The sequence below is a fragment of the Siphateles boraxobius genome, unplaced genomic scaffold, assembly GCF_051911475.1.
Source record: "Siphateles boraxobius isolate OS27281-9 unplaced genomic scaffold, OSU_SipBor_1 20, whole genome shotgun sequence".
Taxonomy (NCBI): domain Eukaryota; kingdom Metazoa; phylum Chordata; class Actinopteri; order Cypriniformes; family Leuciscidae; genus Siphateles; species Siphateles boraxobius.
In genome coordinates, this window is record NW_027508811.1 from 6,367,107 (window position 1) to 6,392,969 (window position 25,863).

At 38.7% G+C, this 25,863-nt stretch overlaps 1 protein-coding gene across 2 annotated transcripts in view; it reads left to right on the forward strand.

Annotated features, from left to right (window-relative positions):
* Positions 1–19,441, forward strand: part of ifi27.3 (interferon alpha inducible protein 27.3) — a 35,813-nt gene extending 16,372 nt beyond the window's left edge. For both annotated transcript variants that reach the window (XM_077236477.1, XM_077236478.1), the window contains exons 4-5: positions 13,507–13,611; positions 19,020–19,441. In XM_077236477.1, the coding sequence (XP_077092592.1) occupies positions 13,507–13,611; positions 19,020–19,111 (197 nt within the window). In that variant the 3' untranslated portion in view covers positions 19,112–19,441. The remainder of the gene's footprint in view (positions 1–13,506; positions 13,612–19,019) is intronic.
* The last annotated feature ends 6,422 nt before the right edge of the window (positions 19,442–25,863 follow it).

The following is a 25,863-nucleotide window of genomic DNA, read 5'->3' on the forward strand; positions in this document are numbered from 1 at the left end:
TTGCATTCGGTTCTTCCCGGGGCTCCTCACTGGTTCCGTGTTCTAAACTATCCCTGAAGGTGGGGGAACAACTTTACAGTGTGACACGTGATTCCAGGTTTTCCTTCCCTGACACAATACTGCAGCTGCTGTAATCAACATCACTTGATGTGGTCCATGCCACTTAGGCTCTAATGGCTTTTTTTCTGAATGACTTTATCATGACCCATTGACCTAGGATGAGTCCACCTTCTGGTGGAGTCTGCCAACATGACTCAACTCTCTCTCTGGCACTCTGTACCGCCTTTGTCAGGTTTTCACAGTAAGCAATCAGGGCATCTGAGGCAATGTGTACATCAGCATTTCTAAGATCAATCACACCTGGCATCTTCATGGGGCGTCCAGTAATAATCTCATGAGGGCTCAGTCCTACTGTTCTGTTAGGTGATGCTCTCATACTACACAGTACTGCTGGCAGCGCTTCAACCCATGGTACTCGTTCCTGATGCATTTTGCTTAGCCTGGTTTTGATTGTTCTGTTGGATCGTTCAACCTGTCCTGATGCTTGTGGCCTGTATGGGCAGTGAAGATTCCACTTAATCTTCGAAAAATCCAAACATTTCCTTGACTACCTGTCCTGTGAAGTGTGTACCTTGATCTGAGTCAATGCAATCTGGTAATCCCCATCTGGGAATGAAATCAGTGACAAGACATTTAGCAGTATGTGCAGCTGTAGCACGCCCTGTTGGATAAGCTTCTACCCATCTTGAGAACTTATCTAATACTACCAAAACATCAGGTTTTCCCTTATAACGAGGCAATGATATGTAATCAACTTGCAGGTGACGAAATGGTCCTGGTGAGGCTGGGGTATGTGCTGCTGGTGTAGTGGCTGCTGGTACATCATTATTTTTCTGAGATGTAACACCTCTTGGCTGTTTCTGTGGCTACATTTCTGAATTTTGTATTCCACCACTGATCTGAGAACCTGTGATTCATCGTTGCTGGACCACTGTGACCCAAATTGTGTATTTGTTGAGCCAAATATGACAGCAGTGATTCGGGAGCAACATACTTTCCCCCTTTGGTCCAGCAACCGGATGAATCCACTGTGGCTCCTTTGTCTGACCATGTCCATGCTTCATACAGAGGAACGTCTTTGTACAGATCAATTATTGATTCAGGAGGCAGAATTGTCTTCTGTGCTGTACTACCTGAACACACTTGTATAGTCGCATAGAAACAAGCCTGTTTAGCCGCTACATCAGCAAGAGAGTTACCTTTAGCTTCTGTAGTATTAGTTGTGAGATGTGCTTTCACTTTGATCACTGCTAATTTCTTTGGAAGTTTCATGGCAAACATTAGATCTTTCACTAATCCAGCATGCTTAATGGGGGATCCAGCAGAAGTTAGAAACTGTCTGGTTTGCCAAATGACACCAAAATCATGAATTACCCCAAAAGCATACCTGGAATCTGTATAGATATTTGCAACCGATCCTGAAGCTAGCGTGCATGCTCTTGTTAGGGCTACTAGTTTTGCAGCTTGAGCTGAAAAATGATCTGGAAGACGTCCTGAAGCTAACACTTCCGTGGTGGACGTTACTGTATAACCTGCTTGTCTGTTACCTTCAATTACTTGAGCTGAACCGTCAACAAACAACTTAAATTCTGAATTCTCTATGGGAGTTTCTTTTACTTCACTCGTAGGTGTATATGTAAGCGTAACACAATCGTGAGTCATTTCTCCTTCATCCTCTAACATATCCTCAGTCATTGCAGACATCATACATGAGGATGGGTTCGTGACTGGTGCACGCTGTAAAACAATGTTCGGAGCTGTGAGAGTTGCTAACCAATTTCCCCAACGGGAGGAGGTTACAGAAGTGACTTTTGCTTGATTCATTAGTGCGGAGACTGCATGAGGGCATTTTACATTTACAGTCTGACCTAACACCATTACTGTTGAAGCCTGAAGAGCTAGATGAACTGCCTGCACTGCTCTAAGACATGGGCCCATACCTTGAGCGACCATGTCAAGTTTACCAGAATAGTAATGAATTGGGTGTAAACTGCCCCCATGATCTTGCATTAGACATGCAGTCATAAAGCCTAAGTGATCATGGACATAAAGCACAAAGGGTCTATCAGACTGGGCAATTCCTAATGCTGGTGCTTGACATAGTGCTCTCTTCAAATCATTGAATGCTTTGAGGTGAAGTTCTTCCATACAAACAGTATCTGAATCTTTACCATGGCCTTTCAACAAGTCATAGAGAGGCTGAGCAATCGAGCCATATTCTTAAATCCACGGTCTACAGTAACCTGCTGTTCATAAAAATGTGCGGAGTGTTTTAATGGTAGTAGGCGGAGGTATGGATTTGACTGAAGCTGCTCGATCCTGTGTAATGGATCTATTTCCTGCACCAATTGTCTGACCCAGAAATGTGACTTGCTTTTTAGCAATTTGAGCTTTGTGAAAACTGCATTTGTGTCCTTTTTTATGCAAATAGTCCAACAATGCTGCCAATTCAGTCAGTTGATGTACCTCGTGATCTGTTGAGGCAATCAAAATATCATCGACATAATGGATCATAGTGGACTGTTTCACCGGACAGGCTGGGTCACACAAATCTCGTCTGACTGCCTGATGGTATATGGTTGGGGAGTTTTGAAATCCCTGTGGCAAACGTGTCCACTGGTATTGCTCATAGTCAACTGTGAAAGCTAACCATGGCTGGCTGTCAGAGTGCAATGGTACAGAAAAGAATCCATCAGACAAAAAAATGTTTACTGAAAAAATCTGACACTCTAATGGTAAGCCATTACAAATTGTGGACGGATCTGCCACTAGGGGGGTGATTTTATCAATATGTTTATTGGCTACTCATGGTGAGTCTCCATGTCCCATTGGATTTCTTGATGGGCCATATGGGTGAATTACATGGACTGTTGGTTTTAACTAGCACTCCTTGCGTCAATATTTTTTCTACAATAGGTTTGATCCCCTGTATAGCTTCCTTATTGATCGGATATTGTTTGGTGACCGGAGGTGGGGTTATCGTCAATTTGACTGGTTCTACACCTGTCAATAAACCATAATCATCCTTGTCTTTAGCCCAAATTGGATGATTCTGTAAGAAAGCATACTCTGGATGGATTGCATTATTGGTAGAAACTTGTGCTGAGGAAATTTTGAGGCTAGCAGATTCTGAGGACATGTTTAAAGTTAGATGTACTTGTCTCAGGAGATCCATGCCTGAAATTGCACTGGTATTTAATGGAGCCCATAGCAGTTTTGTAGTCAGAGTTTTCTAGCAAAGGGTCCTAGCTGAACTGCTTCGCCAGTACTGGGTACTTCGAGGCAGAGAAGCAATTCGTAAACATCAGCGCACCTGTCAAGACTGTCTGCGTGGTCTCTCTGGCCGAGGGCCGGCCAGCCACATTCTGCACTCCAGCCATGTGAACAGGGTCATGCAAGTTAATCACCATTTCTTCATTCAACACAGAAGAAATCGATTGAGACTCATGGAACCATCAAAATCCTTCTTCAGGAACTTCACGAAATGCTTTCACAGCAAAGGCCATGCAAGTATACATTTAATGAGGTGCTTGAAAATAATAAGCTGATGGTTCTTTTCATAGTTAAATGTATCTTTTCCATAGTTCAATTTCTTACTCCTTGTTTCATTCGGTCACTTACCATTTTACCAATGTATGTGTGATTGTATGTACAACCCCAAATCAGAAAAAGTTGGGACATTTTGTAAAATGCATTAAAATCAAGAATCTGTGATTTGTTAATTCTATTTAAACTTTTTTTAAATGACAAAAGTACAAAGAAAAGTTTTCCAATGTTTTCACTGACCAACATAATTGTATTTTGTAAATATGAACAAATTTTGATTTTGATGGCTGCAACACACCCCAAAAAGTTGGGACAGAGACATGTTTACCACTGTGTCACTTCACTTTTCCTTTTAATTACACTTTTTAATCATTTGGGAGTTAAGGATACTAATTGTTGGAGTTTTGCTAGGGGAATATTTGCCCAATCTTGTCTGATACAAGACAGCCGCTCAACAGTCTGTGGTCATCGTTGCCTGATTCTCCTTTTCATGATGGGTCATACATTTTCCATAAGAGACATATCTGGACTGCAGTAAACAGGCAGGCACATCCCTTCCATGGTGCAGAGTGTCTAGAAACCACTCAGTTGTAGCACGTGCAGAATGAGGCATGGCATTGTCTTGCTTGCCATGTCATCTTGATGGCAGTTTATGTCTCTGTACAATCCAAATATATGCCTCCATGTCAATGGTACCTTCACAATAATGCAAGTTACCCATACCGTTTGCAATGATGCACCTCAATACCAGGACAGATGTTTGCTTTTGCACCTGTCGCTGGTGAAAGTCAGGTTGGTCCCTTTCGTTTTTGGGACTGAGAACTGGATGTCCATTTTCTCCCAAAAACAACCTGAAACATGGACTCATCTGACCACAGCAGACATTTCCACTTTCTTTTAGACCATCTGAGATGAGCTCAGGCCCAGAGAACTCGCCGGCATCTCCACATAGAACTGATGTAAAGCTTTCTCCTTGCGTAACAGAGATTCAAGTGGCATTTCTTGACTGTGTTCAGTGAAAATGGTTTTCCAAATTACTCCCGAGCACATGTGGCTGTATTTGACGGAGTAGCATGATGGCAGAGGTGGAAAGTAACGAATTACATTTACTCGCGTTACGTAATTGAGTAGTTTTTTTGTGTACTTCTACTTTTTAAAGTAGTTTTTAAAATCTGTACTTTTACTTTTACTTAAGTACGTTTTCTTTGAAGTATTGTACTTCGCTACATTTGAAATCATATCCGTTACTGAGTAAAAAATAATAATACAAGGGGGGAAAAAAAATCACACACTCCGGAAACTACTGAATTGATTGAAGGGCGGGAGAACAAACGCGCAAAAAAGGTGACGCCCAGCTGAATCGGAAAGCTAAGCGCCAAGCGAATTATGGCCAGTATGAAAAGTAGAAAAAAAGCGTGGTTGTCCTCGAGGATAGATATCCCATTTGCAAAAAATGTGGACGCAAAGTGGCTGCAAAAAGAGATATAGGACACCATCCCTCCTGCAGATAAAGGTATGTCCCGATTTACGTGATGCAAAGGGAATCCCGGAATCCAGTCATGAAAATGGAATTCACTTAATGCAGATGTCACGTAAAACATGTAAAATAATGGATGGATGAATACATGGAAAGTAGAACTGTGCAATAAATCCAATCGCGACATGGTCTGTGACTATTTAAGCTAAGCACAAAAATACTGCAAGTAAATATATAACCCTATTGTTCTGCTGAACTTCGTTTGTCTACTCAAGTACTCGTGACGTTCATGGTGTTTTCAGCGTCTCACAAATAATTTGAGGATATGAATACAAGAACATTTCCAGAGCTGCTCTGAGAGAACGCCTAATGAGCATTTTCATAATTTTATTTGAGAAAATCCATTGTCAAATACACTTTTAACAGGTCTTCACAACCCGTCAAAATAAAAGTTCGGTTTTACTAGGAGAAATTATGACAGAAATATATTACTATTGTAGGCATACAGTAGAACGCAGCCTACTTCTCAAAATAATAATAATAATAACAACAATAATAATACATTTTATTTGAACATTATTTAAAGGAATATTTTTTTTGTCCATGGTTTAATTTAGTAAATCTGTTTTTGCAGCGCTTCCCCAAAAAATAAAAGGACAAAAGTTTAAATTTACAATTGATTACCACCATTTTTGATAATATATTTGGATTAAATCATAAAAAGTAGGGGTGTAACGATACACAAAACTGACGGTTCGGATTTCCCACGGTTTTGACGTCTCGGTTCGGTTCGGTTTAGAAAGCTAAAAAAAAAAAAATAAACAGTGGTTTAATGAAAAAATGGTGTCTTTGTCTTTAAATTAATTCAATTACAATTAAACGTTTTGCAAGGATTAAAAATCTGCTAATGCTGTATAGGGAGCCGCACATTACTATAACATTAAAGGTTAACAACAGAGCCTAAATTTAGATGCTATTTATTTTTTAGATATAATAATCAACACCCAACACATTGTATGAAAACATGTAAACTGAACATAAGGCAGTTTTTGCATTAACTTTACTCTAATTTGTTATTGAAATATAATAATTTACACAGTTGCTGTCATTTTCATTAAAGATATTTTAAACGTACTTTAAATAGTCAAGATATAATTAACAGGTTAAGTAAAATATAATATATAGGATAATATTGTGCATTTATTTAGTGCAAGAGTTAATTTCTCTAGGAACCAACAAGTTGTGGACACTTAATCACTAGCCTGCTGAGGTAAATATAATGCTAGTAACAAGCTATGCAGTTTTATTTACGTCTTTGCGCTGATGAAACACTGATTGAGCGATTACACGAGTTATGATGCCTTTCAGTAAGTATACTGTATTTTTCAACATACCTCCAGGTGTCCATTCCTGTTTATTCTGTAACTGAGGAAGAGATGATCGCGTTTACTCGCGTTTACTCCGCGCTGCCGCTACTGTTACAATCCGTGGTGACAGATAGTTTTAAACTGTGGGTACAGATTGTCAATTTACATCCATGTGGACAGATTGGTAAACTGTGCCTAGTTTTGTAAAACTGTGCACACGGTAGTTTATTTTTCTTCTGTAATGAAGCTTGGCTGTCCATCTAGTGAAAAATGTTGGTACTGCGGCCAAATAAAATCTTACTGAGAGCTCATTTTTTGAGATATCAACCTAAAATTTGGAACACAACTTCTTCAGATTTTTGGCTTACATTTTCTGGCAGTTTTAGAGTAAAATATATTTTGTAATATATATATTTTATATAAAATATAAATAATTATATTTTTACATTGTTCATTTTCATAAACTCTAACTTGTATAACTTTTTTTTCTGTTTCACTTTCATAGCTTCATAATACTTCACTTCAACATTAATCTGGCAAATGTCTTCTTTAAAACAAGACCAACCATAGGTCTATATTCCAAAGCATTCTTGAATTACAACCATTTAAGTTTGAATAAGGATTTTCATGTCTATGCGAAAAAAGGGGGAGTGACAGTTAAAGGGACAGTTAAACGATATTAAACTATTATATCTATATCTATAATATCTAAAATATAATTTATATATAGAAACTCTCCTACAGTCCAGTCACCATCGGTCGCGACTCGCACGTATTTTCATTTAAACGTCACTCACTGACGTTTTCCTAACCAGAAAAAAAAAACGATTGCCCTGCTCTGCCTCTGATTGGCTAGTACTCATTGCCATCTGGGTCAGAGCCAATTAGAAGCAGTATGTGGGTGGGAAAAAAACTCTGTGTATAGGGAAAGGGGAGAGACGGAGGGAACAGGCAAGACAAACCCCTACGTTTAAATAACATATAGAAAATATCTGCTTGACAACGAGCTGAGAACAAGCCCAAATAAGCAACTACACTTTAGAAATAAGCCCAAAAAAAAAACGCGACCCGCGACTACCAATATTTGTAAGCGGCTTTACAGAAAAACAAGCCCAAAGTCGCTTATAATAAGCGGACTTGGCAACACTGATTCCAGGTCAAATCAATGAGCCGGGCTGGGCGGGGCCGGGGTAGCTTGCAGGTCGGGACGTGTTCGGTACGCCATGAGAGTATCGCCATTCGAATCGTGGATTCTGTATCACGGTTCTTCGGTTTGGTTCGAATATCGTTACACCCCTAATAAAAAGAAACATTAATTTTCTGAATAAAATACATTTCATAGGACAATATTATTCTTAAACATTTAAATAAATTATTATTGTTAAAAATAAGTTGTTAATCTAATTCATTATTAATTATCGAATTTAATTGATTAGACATGTTTTATTGAAATTTTAATAAACAAACAAATTATTTCAAGTTTGTTATAATAAAAGCATTTGTTCAACCAAAAAAAAAATCCTGTTTTCATCAATTTAACTGTCATTTTAACTGATGATAATAATAATAATAATACCCATAATTTAATAATACAGTTTATTTAATTAACAATTGATTAATACTGTAAACCGTGATATTTTCTGAGACGTTACCATACTGTGAAAATCTTATACCATTACAACCCTACACGGGGGGGTCCCCCACCCCACCCCCGCTGTTAAAAAAGTAACTCAGTAACTTTTACTCTGAGTCAATTTTAAATGAGCTACTTTTTACTTTTACTTGAGTAGATTTTTAGACCGGTACTTTTACTTGTACTTAAGTAAAATTTCATTGAAGTAGTAGTACTTTTACTTGAGTAGAATATTTTATTACTCTTTCCACCTCTGCATGATGGTATCTTGTGCAATGCCATCTGAGGGCTCAAAAGTCACGCACATTCAACAGAGGTCTACTGCCTTACCCAACACAGACTGAGATTTCTCTGGATTCCCTGAAACTTGTGACAATATTATGTATGGAAGATGATGAAAGGCATAAATGCTTTGCAATCTTGCATTGAGATTTGATTTTTTAATTTTTTGACAATTCTCTCAAGATATTTGGCACAAAGTGATGAGCCATGACCCATCTGTCATGTTTCAATGTGTTTAGTTATTAGTTCAGTTTTGAGATCCTGTTTCCCCCTGTCTTTGTGATTTTGGTTTAGTCCTGTTAGTTTTTCCCGCTCCTCGTTTGTGTTCAGTTTCTTCACCTGTGTTCTGTTATTTATCCCATTAGTCCCTGTTCATTTAAGCCTTGTGTTTTCCCTCAGTGTTTGTTGGTCGTCGTCCTTGTATGGTTGTGTTTTCCCTGAAGTTCCTGGAGTTTGTTATTTCGTTCCTGTATGTTTATAGAAGTTTATTTTGTAAATAAATCAGCTATTTTTGGAAGTCCTCATGTCCTCGTCTTCAGCTACCTGCACACATCCTGACACCATCTTTGCTTAAAAAGATTGAGAAGCACTTTTACACCCAAACATGATACCCTCAACTATTACCAATTCACCTGCTCATTGTGGACTGTTTTAAAATAGTTGGAAAATCTAATTTGGATAATCTTTTCACTTTTATTTGGTCTCTGTCCCAACTTTTTGGGGGTGTGTTGCAGCCATCCAAATCAAAATTTGTTCATATTTACAAAATACAATTATGTTGGTCAGTGAAAACATTGGAAAACGTCTCTTTGTACTTTTGTCAGCTAATAAAAGGGGTAACACTTTAGAATACGGTTCCTTCGTTAATGAATAACTACACAAGAACCAATGAGTAACACAATATTAAGAATCTAGTAATTATTATTAACTAACAAGAAACTCTGATTAACGAACTAGTAAGTAATAGCGTACAGATGAAAGTGGTAGTTCACTATTAACTAATCAATAACTACTATTTTTTTTATGGTTCCCAGAGAACTACTGAAAAAGTTTATTAACAATCTAGTAACTACTATTAACTAAAAAGAAACTCTGATTAACGAATTAGGAAGTAATAGTGCACAGATGAAAGTGGTACTTCAATAACTACTATATTATTTTATGCTTCCCAGAGAACTAATGAAAATTTTCATAATTCATACAAAACTAATCAATAACCAATGCAGGATAAATGACTAGCACTACATTAACATTTGAACTGCTACCGTAAACGAATACACAAGGTTGTTTAAATTATCAATATGTAAGCTGTTAATAATTGGCCTATGCTGTCTATTCATCAACTGAATCATTTTAAAGAAATGAATTTTTAAATTCAGTTGTCGGGACTCAGGACCTTACTTGTCCTGTGGCCAATTTTCTGGCATTCCTTTGGACTGGCATTGAATCACTGGAGTCACGGTGACGACTGGAACATATTGAGTCATCAGCCATCCAAGTACCATATAGATTGAATTTTTTATTTAACTTACCTCACAAAAAAAATTGTTTTTATGTATGTCTCCTAGCATATATATATATATATGTGTGTGTGTGTGTGTGTGTCTGTGTCTGTGTCTGTGTCTGTGTCTGTGTGTGTGTGTGTGTGTGTGTGTGTGTGTGTGTGTGTGTGTGTGTGTGTGTGTGTGTGTGTGTGTGTGTGTGTGTGTGTGTGTGTGTGTGTGTGTGTGTGTGCGTCTTGTGAGTGAGAAGATTCTACACTTTATTGGCTTTTCATTAGTAACTACTGTAAGAATCATGGGAACAAACTAGTAATGACTCAAGTGTTACTACATAGTTCTATGGGAATTACTAATTATTTGGATCCATATTCTAAAGTGAAGATCATGGTAACTAACTAGTAATGACTCAAGTGTTACTATACTTCTAAAGAAATTCTTCTAGAAATACTTCTAAAAGTATACTAAAGTTCACCAAAAATCTCAAACGCTTGAAATTACTTTTGTGTTTGGTTGCACATATCATGACTAGATCATGTAGTAACACTTGAGTCATTACTAGTTAGTTCCCATGATCTTCACTTTAGAATACGGATCCAAATAATTAGTAATTCCCATAAAAGTATGAAGTACCACTTTCATCTGTGCACTATTACTTCCTAATTTGTTAATCAGGGTTTCTTTTTAGTTAATAGTATTTACTAGATTGTTAATAAACTTTTTCAGTAGTTCTCTGGGAAGCATAAAAAATAGTAGTTATTGATTAGTTAATAGTGAACTACCACTTTCATCTGTGCGCTATTACTTACTAGTTCGTTAATTAGAGTTTCTTGTTAGTTAATAATAGTTACTAGATTGTTAATATTGTGTTACTCATTGGTTCTTGTGTAGTTATTCATTAACAAAGGAACCGTATTCTAAAGTGTTACCATAAAAGGTTAAATAGAATGAACGAATCACAGATTCTTGATTTTATTGCATTTCACAAAATGTCCCAACTTTTTCTGATTTGGGGTTGTAAGTTGTGTGTTTAAATTAGTTATGTTTGTGATTTAGTTAATAAAACTTGTGCACAATATGTATTTGGTTCTGATTCTCTGCTTGCAACAAAGTTTATTTTACGATTTAGATTTTGACTACAGGCTCTTAGTAGTACTGTACAGTAAGAAAGACATTTCTCTCATAAATGACATAAATTAACATTTCTTAGAATTAATAAACAATTAATACTGAGTGTTCACGGGACGAACAGGTTGATTGATTGTAAAATAAATTTTACTACATTAAATTCTATTAACTGATCCAAATTTTCTGGAGGGTCTGGTTGAGACCCCATGTGAACCTCTAGGGTCAGCGTCTGATAAACTTCTGACTTTTAAGATGGTTTTCTTATATAACTTATAACTTAATATAACTTATATAACTTAACTTATATAAATGGCTATAACTTCTTTAAAAAGAATCTTGCATTCTCATCCTGACTATGTGCCGTAGGTCCCCTTCTCGAACGTACATCTGGTCACTCTTGAGGCCTTCTGCCCTCCGCCATCCACAACTTCAAAGGCTGTGTCCAGTCCATGCTCTTCAGACCTACGTCCACCGCACTAGCTGGTGGCGCAAGTCAGAGCAACTATTTGTTTTTTCATGGGCGTAACAGAGGCAGCCACCACAAAACAGACAATTTCACATTGCGTGAGGAATGCTATTGCCCTTGCCCATGAGGCGTGCAGTCAAGTTTCGCGAGTAGGCATCAGGGCTCATTCTACTAGGGGGGTCACTTCTTCCCAAGCCTTGGTGGGGGGTGTCCCCCTACAGCATGTTTGTGATGCGGCAAGCTGGTCCTCTCTGCACACATTCAGAAGATTTATAGATTGGATGTTTATGCCACTCTGGGCTCTCACTTCCATGCGTTGACATCACAAGCTCATGTCTGAGACCTTCTTCGCGTTCTTGTGAACACACACTACACAAATGTAAGGGGTCCAGACACCCACAGTGTGGTGACATGGGTATTCTCGTTCCCATAGCGCTTAAATCAAGCTCAGCATTGAGTGTAGCTTTTGAAAGGGAACGATTCGGGTTACTTGACTGTAACCCTTTTCCATGAAAAAGCGGGAACAAGATGCTGCGCTTTATTGCTGCACTAGCGATGTCCCAGGACTGCTCTTCAGACAAAATTATACCTGCCGATGCACCTGTGGTACATTTAATTGTAGCCTCTGAAAGTGCGCGCATTCCAATGACGTCACTGTCCAAGGCTATAAAAGGTCAAAGTCAATTTTATTGACGTGTTGCACACATATATTCACAGCTGGTCACGCACAAAAGCATTCACATAGCACTTAAATCAAGCGAAGCATCTCATTCCCGCTTTTTCAGGGAAAAGGGTTACAGTCATGCACAAAAGCTTTCCCATAGCGCTTACATCAAGCGCAGCATCTCATTCCCGCTTTTTCAGGGAAAAGGGTTACAGTCAAGTAACCCAAGACGTTATCTTTACAGCTTTGAAATACATGCTGTTAACGAAAACACTGTTGAATTATTTACAATTACTGTATGATTAAAACCAGTAGGCATAGGGTATTATATAACACAACATAATTACACAACCACAGTAAATGTATACATGACGAATTAAGTTGTTTGCGCATGCTTTAAAAAGCATAAATCTGTATTCAGATTTCAGAAGAATCATTTTTACATTTTTTCGTCAGTCAACCGATCTGTTATTTGCTACTGTAATGAGGATGAACATAATATATAAGCATATTATAACATATAATTTTAATAAGCAAGGGAAATCCCAGACTTTAAACAAATTTCTAATTTAAATGTTTAGGACGTTTGCGTTGTAAGAATGTTCAGGGAGACTTTAGATATAATAACGCTGATTCTGATTCCTTTTCTCTTTAAAATCAGATGTTTTCCTATTAATTCAATAGAATGTGAGGGAACACTTAATCACAAGTCTTAGGCTAAATCAACTGGAATTATTCAGGATTAAATCAAAGGTGTTCATGTAAATGCAGCTATTGAAACACATCTCACTCCATATGTACTGTAGATACTTACACAGAAGCATCATCCCCATTCAAACCTGTCGCAGCACCCACTTTTCCATTAAAAGGGGTAATATTTACACATTAAATTGATTTCCTGGGGTATTTTTATTCTAACCTTGATCAGCATGTAGTCTATGTCAAATTCTTAAATTTAATCAATAAATTAATTTAGGCACTAGGGATTTTATCAGTAAAATAAAATCAGAAAAAATACAATTATACATAAATGTGTGTAATTACTGTGGCCTTAAAGCATCGCACTTGCCACTCTGAACTCGATTGCAATGTAAAAAACACACTCCTCATTACCATACAGACAAAGAAATGTATAAATAAATAAATAAACAAATGAAATTAATAAATAAATAAATTTAGACCAACACATCTATAAATAAATATAATTGGAAATTACTGAAACAATAAAAAAATGTGGAAAACATACAATTATACATAAAGAAATAAAAGTATAAATAATAATATAATTTTTGTATTCTTTGTATATTCATTTATGTATTTATGCGTTATTTTGGCAGACTTTGCATTCCATATTTGAATGTTCTGAAATCTTTATTTTTTTTAGGTGCCGCTGGAATCCCTATTGTAGCCAAGGCTGTTATAGGCGCCATAGGAGGCACTGTGGCTGGAGCTATGGGTGGAACATTGATATGCAATGCAGGAGCCGCAGGTGAATCCGAGATCGAGACGCTTTGGCTTCACTTTTCAGGGCTTGTACGCCACGGTATAGATGGTCTCACGTCCCGTTGAATAACACGGGGAGGCGGGGTTTATGACCTATACTAGGACCAGTCACCGGGGGCTATCGAGACACTTTGGCTTCACTTACTTGGTATATGTCATCACAAGCATGACCTGAGGCTACATGCTGCGTTTCAGCGTAGCGCCACCTACTGGCCCGGAGATACTAAAAATGGCTAGTTTTGCTTATAACTCCTGAACGGTTTGTCCAAAAATCATAAAAGTGGTCTCTTAGATTCAGGGCGTCATGCTGAGTTGACTGATATTACATTTTCCCAGATCGACCATTTTAAGTGTCGGCCATTTTGATTTTTGTACCAAAATGCTGTATTTAATGAACGCATGATCGTATCGTTACGAAACACGGTATGGGTCATCAGTACGATGCCCTGAAGGAGCCTGAGAAGTTTCGAACCAGCACCATCTAGTGCTAAAATTACATTTTCAAATACTCATAACTCTGGGTGTGGTTGACTGATTTTCACGGGAGTCATCTTATCAGGCCCGGCTCCAGATATGAGATGAAAGGTGGGCCAAGTGATATTCCAGGTGGGCTGGTCAGAAGGAGGAGGAGGGGGAGGAGAAGGATAGAGGGGGGGGGGGGGGGTATGGGGGGGTATACGGGACGACTATTTAACATATTTTGGAACTATTTAGTAACTTTATATATATATATATAGATAAACATGTTTAACGTGTTTATTTTTACATTCTCTCTTTTTGCATTTGTAATTTTTTTTTGACCTCTTAACAGATCTTGTATCAATTAAGTAACTATAGATTTGATAAAAAGGAGCAGATCTTTTAAAATAACTATTTACATCAACTAAAACAAACTTGTTACTAACTAAAAATGTTAACATGTTATTCATTTTTAATATTTTTTTGTATATATTTTGGAACTATTTAGTAACTTTATATATATATATATATATAAAAATATTTAACATGTTTATTTTTACAGTCTCTCTTCTTGCAGTTGTAATATTTTTTTGACCCCTTAATAGATCTTGTATCAATTAAGTAACTATAGATTTGATTAAAAAAAAGGGCAGGTATTTTAAAATAACTATTTACATCAACTAAAACAAACTTGTTATTACTAACTAAAAATGTTAACATGTTCTTCATTTGTAATATTTTTTTTTTGGAACTATTTAGTAACTTTATATATATAAACATAGGCTATTTAACATGTTTATTTTTACATTCTTTTTTTTTTGCATTTTTAATATTGTTTTGATCTTGTATCAATTAAATAACTAGATTTGATAAAAAAAAGGGCAGGTATTTTAAAATAACTATTTACATAAACTAAAACAAACTTGAGACAAACTAAAAATAGAAATTTGATCTGAAATTCAGTTTTTCTTAAGAATTATCCTCACGTCTGTTAATATAGTATAACATTACAGATTTTTGGCCATTGTTATTATTTACATTTTTATTTTTACAATCTTATGTAGGCCTATATTTAGAATCTTTTTTTTTTTTTAACCACACAACAGATCTTGTATTAGTTTAGTAACTTTAGATTTGAGGAAAACAGGGCAGGTCTTGAAAAAGGTCTACTCATATAACTATAATATTTACAGCATTAGCTTTCTACTCATTTTAGAGAATTCTGTTACAAACTCATCCATGTCCAGCTCATGTGTTATTGCTTTTTCATGAGCTAAAAGCACAAGGTTTTTTTTCCTCTCATGAAGCATTGTTCGGCGGAATGGTGTAAAAATTCTTGCCAGAGTAGAGAATGAGCTCTCACATGAAGCAGTAGAGACACCCATGACCATAGCAGATACATACAATTTATGAAGACCTGCAAATGCATCTTTGTATTCCTGCAAAATCCTCCAGTTTGCAAACAGCAGAACATTCAGCATCAGATGGAAGTTTTTTGGACAGCATTGGTCTGGCAACAAGAATTTCGTTCTGGAGTTCATTTTTTGCAACCCCTGCAAGACTACAGAGAGGCTCAAGCAACTGGATGTCAAGAAATTTGTTAGATTTTGGCATTAAACCTGAGAGGGCGTGCATCAGCTGCAAATTCTTCGTGGAAAACCTGTTTTCTATCTCTGATACAGCTGTATCTAGTATGTTCAACATCTGTCGTATCAGAGCTGCAGTGGCACATTCAGAACCTGACTGCCCTTCTTGTCCTAAAGGTGAAAAAATGACAGAGTCACCATAGGAGGGATTCACAGTCCGTTGACGTTTTGGTGAGGGCTCAACAGTAGACATGTCAGCGCAGTACTGCTGAAATTCACTTTCATTTTCTCTAAGATTTTTCAGTGCACCAAGACATCCCTGCACAACTTCAGCTGCACTGCACAAATCAACATGGTGAGATTGTAGGATGCCATTTGCTGGTTTTAAAATGGCGAGAAGATGTATCAGAAATTTGCCAATTTTAAAAAAATGGCGTCGCTTCAGCTGAGAGAGAAGCCCAGAGGCTTCTTTTGCAAGGTCAACTGATGCATTTTCATCATTGGAAACCTTAAAAAGAATGTTAAGAATTACTTCCTCATTATCCACAACACATTTTGTGACTTCATAATGACTTGTCCAGCGGATTTCCAACAGCCTCTTGAGATACGGGCAACTGTATCTCTGAGAGACAAAATGATGCCTGAAAAAAGAGTGCAGGGAGCCTGACAAGTCAAAGAATCTTTTGGCACAAGGTTCACTTTGAATCGCATGTATGACAGTGAGGTGAAGCTGGTGATTATAGCAGTGGATGTAGGGGATATGCCTGCCCAACCTTTGTTGTAATAAAGCCTGAACACCACCTCGCACCCCGCTCATCACTGATGCTCCATCATAACACTGGCTCATTATATTATCAGCACTGTATCCTGTTTCAGACAAGTGTTGAAATATTCCAGTAGTGATGTAATCTGCATCAAGCTGCTGGAGTTCTAACAAGCCAATGAGATGTTCCTCTGGCACACCATTGATTGCACACAAAACGAATTATAACGGACAAATTTTCCGTGTTGCACCGATCCCTTGTGCCATCACTTTTTAAACAGAATGCAGCTAAATCAGCAGTGTCATATTTCTGTTTTATTTTTTTCAGAACCATGGATGCCAAAATTTCAATCACTTTATTCTGGATGGTTTTGGAAGTGTACTTTGCATTTTGTGGGATACCTGATGTAATGTCAGCGAGTTATTTATCTTTTTCCAACGTGTATTTAAACAACTTGGCAAAAAGCCCCGCAGCTATGCAATCTTCTTCACTGTCACGTTTCACAATCCCCGCGTAGTGGAAGCTCATTGACTGCTAAAAACTTCACAACACCTGCCATGCTTTTTATGTAATAGCGATTCTTTTCTATCTGTTGTGGGCCGAGCAAACATGCTACGGTTTCCCCCGACACTTGTCGGCGGCAAAACTCTGTCCATGAGGTCGAGGCTTGTAAATGAGCTTGACTGCACGCATGTTTTTGAAGACCGCGGTCACGTTCTAATGCTGCTTTCCAGTTTCGAAAACCTGTCGAAACGAACGTGCCATTTTTAGAGAAAGCAACACCGAACACTCGACACGGAAAACAAAAGCATGCATCGCGATCTACAGAATATTCAAGCCACGGCCGAGCGGCCGAAAAGCATCTCTCTCTCCCTCCAAAAAGAGTTTGGGGGTACGATTTCAGAACCGGCTGGTAAGGATTTGCCCTGTTTAAATCATTTGGGACAGAATTGCTGCATCTTTGAGTGGGTGTATTTGTGCTTTTGACACCAACAGAAGCTGCTGATGAACTGGACTTATCCATTTCTTCGACCTCATTGCCGCAAATGGATGAGGAGGTAGCTGTGTCCTGGAGACCTGAAGTAGTTTTCTTTTGTCCTTTCGGAACAAGAAATCTGTGCATTTTATGTTTTATTAGGCTACTAGAGTGTGGTAATCAAGTTCACTAATTGTAATAGTTCTTCTAATAAAGTTCATTGGCTGTTACTGTCGTTATATTGCTTCATAATTCAGCACGTCCGTTTACCTCAAAGGTTGCGAAGTGAATGAGCTAAGTCTGTCTCGGAGGGAAAAAAAGGAGGGGGTTGGGTAGAAAATAGAAAATAACGTATCTCGAGCTGAATTGAATATCGCACCAATTTTGTGATTGGCTGTTATGTGGTGTGGGGCCAGGGTGGGCCAAGCTTCTGATTGGGTGGGCCAGGCCCACCGTGGCCCCCCCGTGGAGCCGGGCCTGCATCTTATTCGGTTTCTGAATCCTTACCGAGTCCAACGATACCAGACATGCTAAGTTTTGCCTTACAGTTTGTGTAGCATTGTGATTTAGCGCTTAAAAAACATTTGCCAATATCTTCAAAACCGTTAGACCGATCGAGACGAAACCACCATCCGAAGTTTGAAACCTTAGCTCTTTGGTTGTATGATAATGCCCAAATGTCAAAATATTAATAGTAAGTGACATAAAAATGCAAACAAAGTCAGGTGTGGTTCCTTTTTTATGTGTTTATACAAATGTCTATAACTCCAAAACAAAATTAGATATTTTCACCAAATTTGACACACACATGTATGGGCTCACTCTGAGAACACATACAAAAATGGTGGGAGTTGGCCTCTAGTTGGCGCTATAAAATAGAAAAAAAAATGAAATTGCCATTGACAGTACAGTATTGCAATACAGTTTTGTGATGTAAAATCCTATACTTTATGAACGCATTTGAGTATTGTTCCGAAACTCGGTATGAGTCATCGGCACCATGCCTTGAAGGTACTCAAAATGTTTTAGGGCAGCTCCACCTGGTGCTAAAAAAGTTATAACAAAATTTCCAAAAATGCTTATAACTGTTGAATAAATCTGCCATTGTCATTGTCACATCATTGTCACTCATTGTCACATCACTCTGACCACACCACATCAATTTTGTAACTATGCCACCTATTGGTCGAAAGTGATAATCCATTAAATCATATTTTTAGTTGATGTATATGCCAGCCATTAAGCCATTTTGCCTAAATTCATCTTTAAATTGTTTTTTTTTAATTGATCCTTTCTGCAGTTGGTCTGATAATCCCAGCCATGTTGGCATGTCTTGTCGTCTTCTTTGCGCTTGGCCCCGATAATGGCTGCTTGCAGCTATATTTATTATTATTATTAATTTGTATTCTTTACAAGGAACTGTATAAGTGCTGCATAACACTCCCCAAAATTTGATTTAACATCTGTTTATCCAACTAAATAAGTAAAATGTTTTTTTATAGCAGCAGTATCTGTTTTTATCTTCGATGTTTGATTTAGAAATGCACAATTTGTGATTTCAAACTAATTATTGTTTTCTAAAATAAGTCCTGTTGTGGTTTGTCATTAGGTGCTGCAATTATCCCCGTCGCAGGCCAAGGCATGGTGGGAGCCGCTGTGAGCGCCGCAGTTGCTGGTTTAATTTCCAACTGCACTGTGTAATGGGATCACTTTATCTGTGCTTTAATGCCCCAACAGGCCCTTCACAGCTTGATATATTTCTATTCATGAAACTTTTATTTAACTAATGCACGACCATAAACGTGTGCACTTTCCAGTCTAGTAAAAATAAAAATAATCTCTTTCTCTTCTACTCTTCTGTAATCAATCTTATACTTCAAACTTTACATTGTACTATAATTTTTATTTGCTCTTATGATAAATTGCTTGCACTGTTTGTATAAAAAGATATGCTATATGAGTTAATTATTAAAGACAAAAACTGTTTAAATTAAACTATTTAAAACTTAAATAAATTAGATGCCATGATGACATTCTGTGTCTTGTATTTTCTTAAAGCAAACTGTACAGCATAATGCTAGTGTTGTGGAAAAAATTCTTATGAAACATCATCACTGCATAAGAGACAACTCTGAATCTCTGAAATGGAGAAAATAAAACCTTGTGAGAAACCAGGTTCAGTCGGGGGGCCAGTTCTCCTCTGGCCAAGAGGACAAATATAGCATGACCAGCAGAGGCTCCAAATAACATTTGACTTTTTTTTCACCTTCTGTTTAAAAGACCATTAAAATTGCAATTGCCTACTTAATATGATAAGCCACCCCCTCAAACGTGAATCTCAAGAACGTTCTGTGATAGGGAGCTATCTGGATATGAAAGTATGCTTCTTTCAGATCCAATGATAAAAACAAATCCCCTTGGCAGCTCTGCAAGAGGATTTATTTCAAAGTTAACATTCTGAAAGGCCGTCTAAACAGAGCGCGGTTCAGACATCTCAAGTCGAAGATGGGCCTGAGGGCCGCAATCCTTCTTGGAGATGAGCAAGTAACGGGTGTTAAAGCCTGACTCGAGGTGGGCAGTGGGAACTTCTTCTACTGCGCTCTTTGCTATCAGAACGTGCACTTCTCTACCTGTACTGAGGAGGAGGACGTGAGCGTTGTCATCCGAGTCCGAAGTATAAGTCATACCCCTGAAGTGGGGATGGTATGCGAGTGAATTGGAGCGAGTAACCCTTTCATTGTCTCTAAAACCAAAATAGACACACCAGGAATGGCTTCCTTAAGTCTGCCTACGGGCTGCGAGGGGTAAGAGAACTGCAGATGCCCGCTCGTTGTACAGTGTTAGCGGGGCTGATGTTCGCAGCATGATTTGTGAAGGTGTTTGATTTTTATTTGACTCGCTTTGACAGCGGAATTTCTGGACATGCATACCATTCGTATGCATGTCGGACGCAGGGACGCAGGGACGCAGAACCCACAACAAAAACAGGGCCTCCAACAAACCGAACTGAACAGAGGGTTGGGAAGTTAACACATGGTCACTTTGAAGGTGGTCCCACCTTGGCGGGACTTAGCTCCCTCCTCCTGCACAAAGCATCAGTGACTGCTTGGGCTGCTTGAAATGGGTAGTGCTTAGCTTAGCAGAAGCACTGCTTCACCTCGGATTTAGCCTTGCGCTGGGGGCTGAGCAGACACAGGAGCTGGCTTGATGTGCTGCTGAGGCAACGACGACTTGGGGCGACTAAGCAGCAGAAAAACTAGTGAAGGGGTGGATTCTGTAATCCAAAGCTGCTTCAATGTATATCTAATGAGTGATTATAATCAAGGTATTAATCTTTATTTTTCCTTCTAAATGTCAAATGATTTGAATGACTTCTCTAGGCTTGTGAGATTTTACTTTGTTATAGAAGTTACCAGTTTGATTACTGAAATGTTCTTTTCATGTATTCTCTAATGTCTGTATTTGATGTAAGGAATGCAGTAACAGTACTTGCTCATTTAGCAGCTCAAAGCTTTCAAGAAATGAAAAGTTTTATTTGAAAAAGGTCTTCAACATGTGTCAATACATCAATCTGCTTTTCTAGGGTACCCTGACAACTAGGTCACAAGGGTCATTGGAACATTGAGGGACCATTTCGTAGTTAAACCTTTACTTTAATGTGTTATAATAAAGTGTTAAAGAACACATTATCTTGATGTTTTGAGACGACTCTCCTGTTTATAGATAGAGCCTGGCCAAATCCAACCTTGGAAACGCTGTGCGTCGGTGTGTGTGTTAATCTTTTCGGTTACAGGTTAAGGAACCACTGGCATTATTGGAGATTGACTGAGTTGTTTTTCTGGACAGGCTGGCACCCAGCAACCCAAATCTGCAACCTGGAAGGTCACAACGTGCCTAACTTCAGGGTCTGAGTGTCAGCTGCATAATCGATGGAGATATGCAGCTTCAGTCTATCTGTATATTTGTGGAAAATTACTATGTTTATCTATTTCTTAGCCAATGAGAATCATTCAACCTGAAGCAAGGTCCTAGCTTAGACCTTGGTGTAGGGTATAATTGCTGTGATCTTTGTAACTGTAAGCGGGGCGGCCTACGAACTCCATGTGAGTCTTGAGGCTGACTTCTGCTTATGAAACAGCAAACTATCTTCAGTAAAACTTTTCTTCAATTTATTAAAATTATGACTTGTCTTAATTAATAATTTCTGGTTCTGGGTCTTTGACTGAAAGTCCCCTTACACTAGCCTGCTTCAGTAGGAAGTGGCGCATAGCTTGCGCCACCTTCCAGGCTTCTGTGAAACACTCAGCAAAGCCGTGCGGAACCGAATAGGTCCAAGGGAGAAATGGGGGAGTCAAGGAGGGCTATCCTGTCAGGATCCTTGATCTTCAAATTTAACCATAGGCGCTTTGAGTACCACTAGACATGCCATTATACGGCTGATCATCTGAGCCGTTGTCTTAGTAGCGCAAGTAGCAAGGTTGGTTGTGCTGCACAGCTTCTTAAAAGCACCAGGGTCTAGGCCGGACTCATCCATAGCATGGGTTGGGCTTGAAAAAGGACCGTCATCATATGTAGAGCAGATCCAGCTTGACAAGCCGCAGAGTAGATTTTGCGATGGCCTCCTCTATGGGGAAGCTATGGCGCTATCAGCAAGGAGATGATCTATGCATGATCTTGATCTATGCATATAATTCTGACTCAAAATGGCTTTTAGTCCGACTTATATAGGCAGTTGGCTTATATAGGTTTTCTGCGGGCAGAAAAGCCATTTTGGTCTGTGCAAGTGCACAGACGTAAACCAATAGGCTCTATGCAGCGGGGATTGTGACGTGTTTCCGACTACACTCTCTACTCGGCTAACAGTTTCCGGTTCCGTATTAGATCTGACGCGTGAAACTTAACACCCATCAACATTTCTAGTTATTCTTATCTTGGCAGCTTAACTATGGAGAAAAATGTTTTCCGATATCAAAAGCTAATGCGACCTAGTTCGGAACATTGTTGTGTTGTCGTGCGTTGTGTCGGCAAGATACAACTCGACTGTGAGTTTTCATTCATTTCCCGTGGAAGAGGATCTCAGAAAAAAATAGATTGTTAAGATCAGGAGGGACGACTTCAAAGTCAACAAAAACACAAAGGTGTGTAGCGTTCATTTCAAACCTGATGACTTTATGGAAGGGACTAGACTGAGACGTCTGAAAAAAGGTGCTTTCCCTACACTGTTTGAGTGGAACCGTTACCAAGTGCAGCCGCCGAGTTCGAGTGTTTGGGAACGGCGAGAGAGACCGCTGCCCCCTGATCCTGACTCGGACGTAGAGCAAGATATGGACTTTGACGTGGAGAGGACTGGACATGATTATTGTTCAGTTCCCGAAGCTGCAGCGGTGGGCATGGTATTATATGAAAATGAGGAGTTGACAAGGGAGATAGAAGATCTACGGAAGCAGTTGGACCAGACCAAGATCACACTTCCCTTTGGTCTCCAGAGATTTGCTGGGTCCGATGAGGACATACACTTTTATACAAGGTAAAATTATATTGCCTGTGATAAGCATTTGTAATAGCGTTGCCATTGTCCTGAAAACACTAGTCCACGTTGTTATTAAATATTATTGGAGTTGTATAAGCTAGCTGCACGTAAAAGTAGGCTACACCGACCAAAATAATAACAACATAGGCTAACATAATTATAAGTATGAATAGCAGCTGTTGTCTTAAACAGCAATCAGAGTTAGTTTAATCATACATACCGAATTCCATAATTTTCATGACTCATGTTGTATTACAAGATTGTTGTATCAGTTACTTGTAATTCAGCATTCTTATTTCCGAAACTGGAAATTACTATAACTATACTATATACTATAGTATAAAGCTAAGTGTGAGTATTTTATGCCATGTGAGAACCAATGCACTTTTCTTTCTTGACAGATTTGCAACCTATAACCACCTGATGGCCTTATGGGAACTGATCGAACCAGCAATGCACAGAATGATTCTTGTCACCAACTCCAAAGTCACCAAAGAGGCTGGAAACACTCGGGCACTTCCTGCAATAGATGAGTTCTTCCTGTTCATGATGCATCTTGCTTTGGGCCTCAAGCAAAAGGACCTTGGTCATTGCTTCCATGTACATCAGGCCACTGCGAGCGCATCATAACAACCTGGGCCAACTTCCTGTACTTTGTCCTGGGGTCAGTGTGCATTTGGATGCCGAAAGAGAGAGTACGAGCCCACCTGCCAGAGGAATTTCATCTTTTCCGAGACACACAGGTTATCCTGGATTGTACTGAGATCCGCTGCCAAACACCTTCCTCTTTGCTATTACAAAGTGAGGTTTTTTCAAACTATAAGTCATTCAAGGCTTTAATAGGAATGGCACCTCATGGTGCAATAACATTTGTGTCTGGACTCTATGCAGGGTCTATTAGTGACCGGGAGTTGTTCAAACAGTCAGGGATCATTAACCTTCTTACCATTGACATGGCCATCATGGTGGATAAGGGCTTCTTAATTGACAGCCTAGTGCCATGCAAAATTCACCGGCCTGTTTTCCTGACCAAGGGAAAACAAATGTTACCTCATGAAGTGACACACACTCAGTCTGTGGCCAGGCTCAGGGTACACGTTGAAGGTCTTATCCGTAGAGTGAAGGGCACAAGTTGTTTGACGCAGTCATCCCCTTGTCCATTTCTGGTAGCATAAACCAACTGTTTACAGTGACATGTTTGCTTGTGAATTACCAATGTGGACCACTTGTCTAGGCATGGAGCCACTGAGTCTAAAAACCCTCATCTTGGTTAAAGGGATAGTTCACCCAAAAATGAAAATTCTGTCAGCATTTATTCACCCTCATGTTGTTCCAACCTCGTAAGACCTTCGTTCAATTTGTGTTCCAAAGATGAACGAAGGTCTTACGGGGTTGGAACAACATGAGGGTGAGTAAATGCTGACAGAATTTTCATTTTTGGGTGAACTATCCCTTTAATGTGCTAAGGTTTGTCACCTGTAAATATTGTACATACTGTATACTTTTGTAAAACCTATGGATTTCACACTCTCTTCTGTATTCATAACTCTTATCAACAGACAAAACTAAGACAGTGTTTCCTTGTACATTTTTTATTATAATTTCATAATGCATAACATATATATTCATTAATTAACAATACAAATCTAAATATTTAGTATATATGTACATGTGTAATGTTAAATAAGATAGGTATATATATTGTATAAATATAGTATGTGTATATATATGAGTATATTGTGTATATATGTAAATATTGTTTATAGTGTAAATAGATAATGCAATAAATACAATGCTGTATATAATAATTTCAATATAATTGAATGGACCACCAGTGGTACGTGGCCACACTGTAACTATTAAAACACAGTCATTAAATAAAACAACATTTGTACAATTGTAGAAATTGAGAAATACTTCACTGGTTATCTAAAAATGACTTAAACACGCAAACACTTGTAGGTAGGTAGTGGTAAAAAAAAAACAGATCTGCTCGGTCTCTAATGGTGCGCATTACATCAATATTTTTGTATATACGCTCAACAAGCATGTCCTCCTGCGCACATACAACAAAATCACACCACTCGAAACCTGTTAGGAGGATCGGACCTTGCACTTGCCAGTAATACTTGTGCTGCCTCCTAAGCTGCAAAGAACCATGTGACATTTTGAGGTAGGGACAGTCAACATAACTCTGGATGTTGGGGCATTTTATTTCCAGCAGGCCAAATGGTGGGTTGTCAGAAGGATCGAAAACGACTCCATCGGGAGAGCATCCCAGCCATGGAGCATCAGGATGTATAATGAACCCGCAGCACATTTTTTAAACTGCAGTACTCTGTCACAGCAACTGGCTCCATATCGATTCCTCTCCTCATGTCCTTTGTCATGACAGTCCCCCTCAAAATTCTGTGTGCCAGATTTTCAGCAGATGTATGAAAGCGAACATGGCATGCCTCGTGAAAGCGTGTAGATGTGACTCGCATCTTTCTCAGTCGATGCCATTCCTGGCATGAGCTCTGCTCCCGTGTTGCAGCTTCAACCACTTATAACGTGACCCTCTGTGAACAAAGTCACTAAGTTTCAGTCCAATGTGATAACATTAAATAATTGAAATTTTCTCTGGATCAAAATGACCCGAACACAACCTGAGGGGTTAATATAGTAAGTACGTTAGCTACTTACCCTCATAGTTGTCGATATAGCTGCCGATGTACATTTTAAATCCTTTTTCCCGCTTGCTGTTGGGAGCAGCACATGATTTTTTTACGAGTCGGTCTACATCATTTACCGTCAGACGAGGTAAGTCCTGAAGACAACGACTATAAAAGAGAGCCATATCTGTCTGTGTATAAACAGGAAGTTGAACAGGAAGTTGATAGCCTAGTACACGCGAACCCGGAACTGTGACGTGCATAGAGTC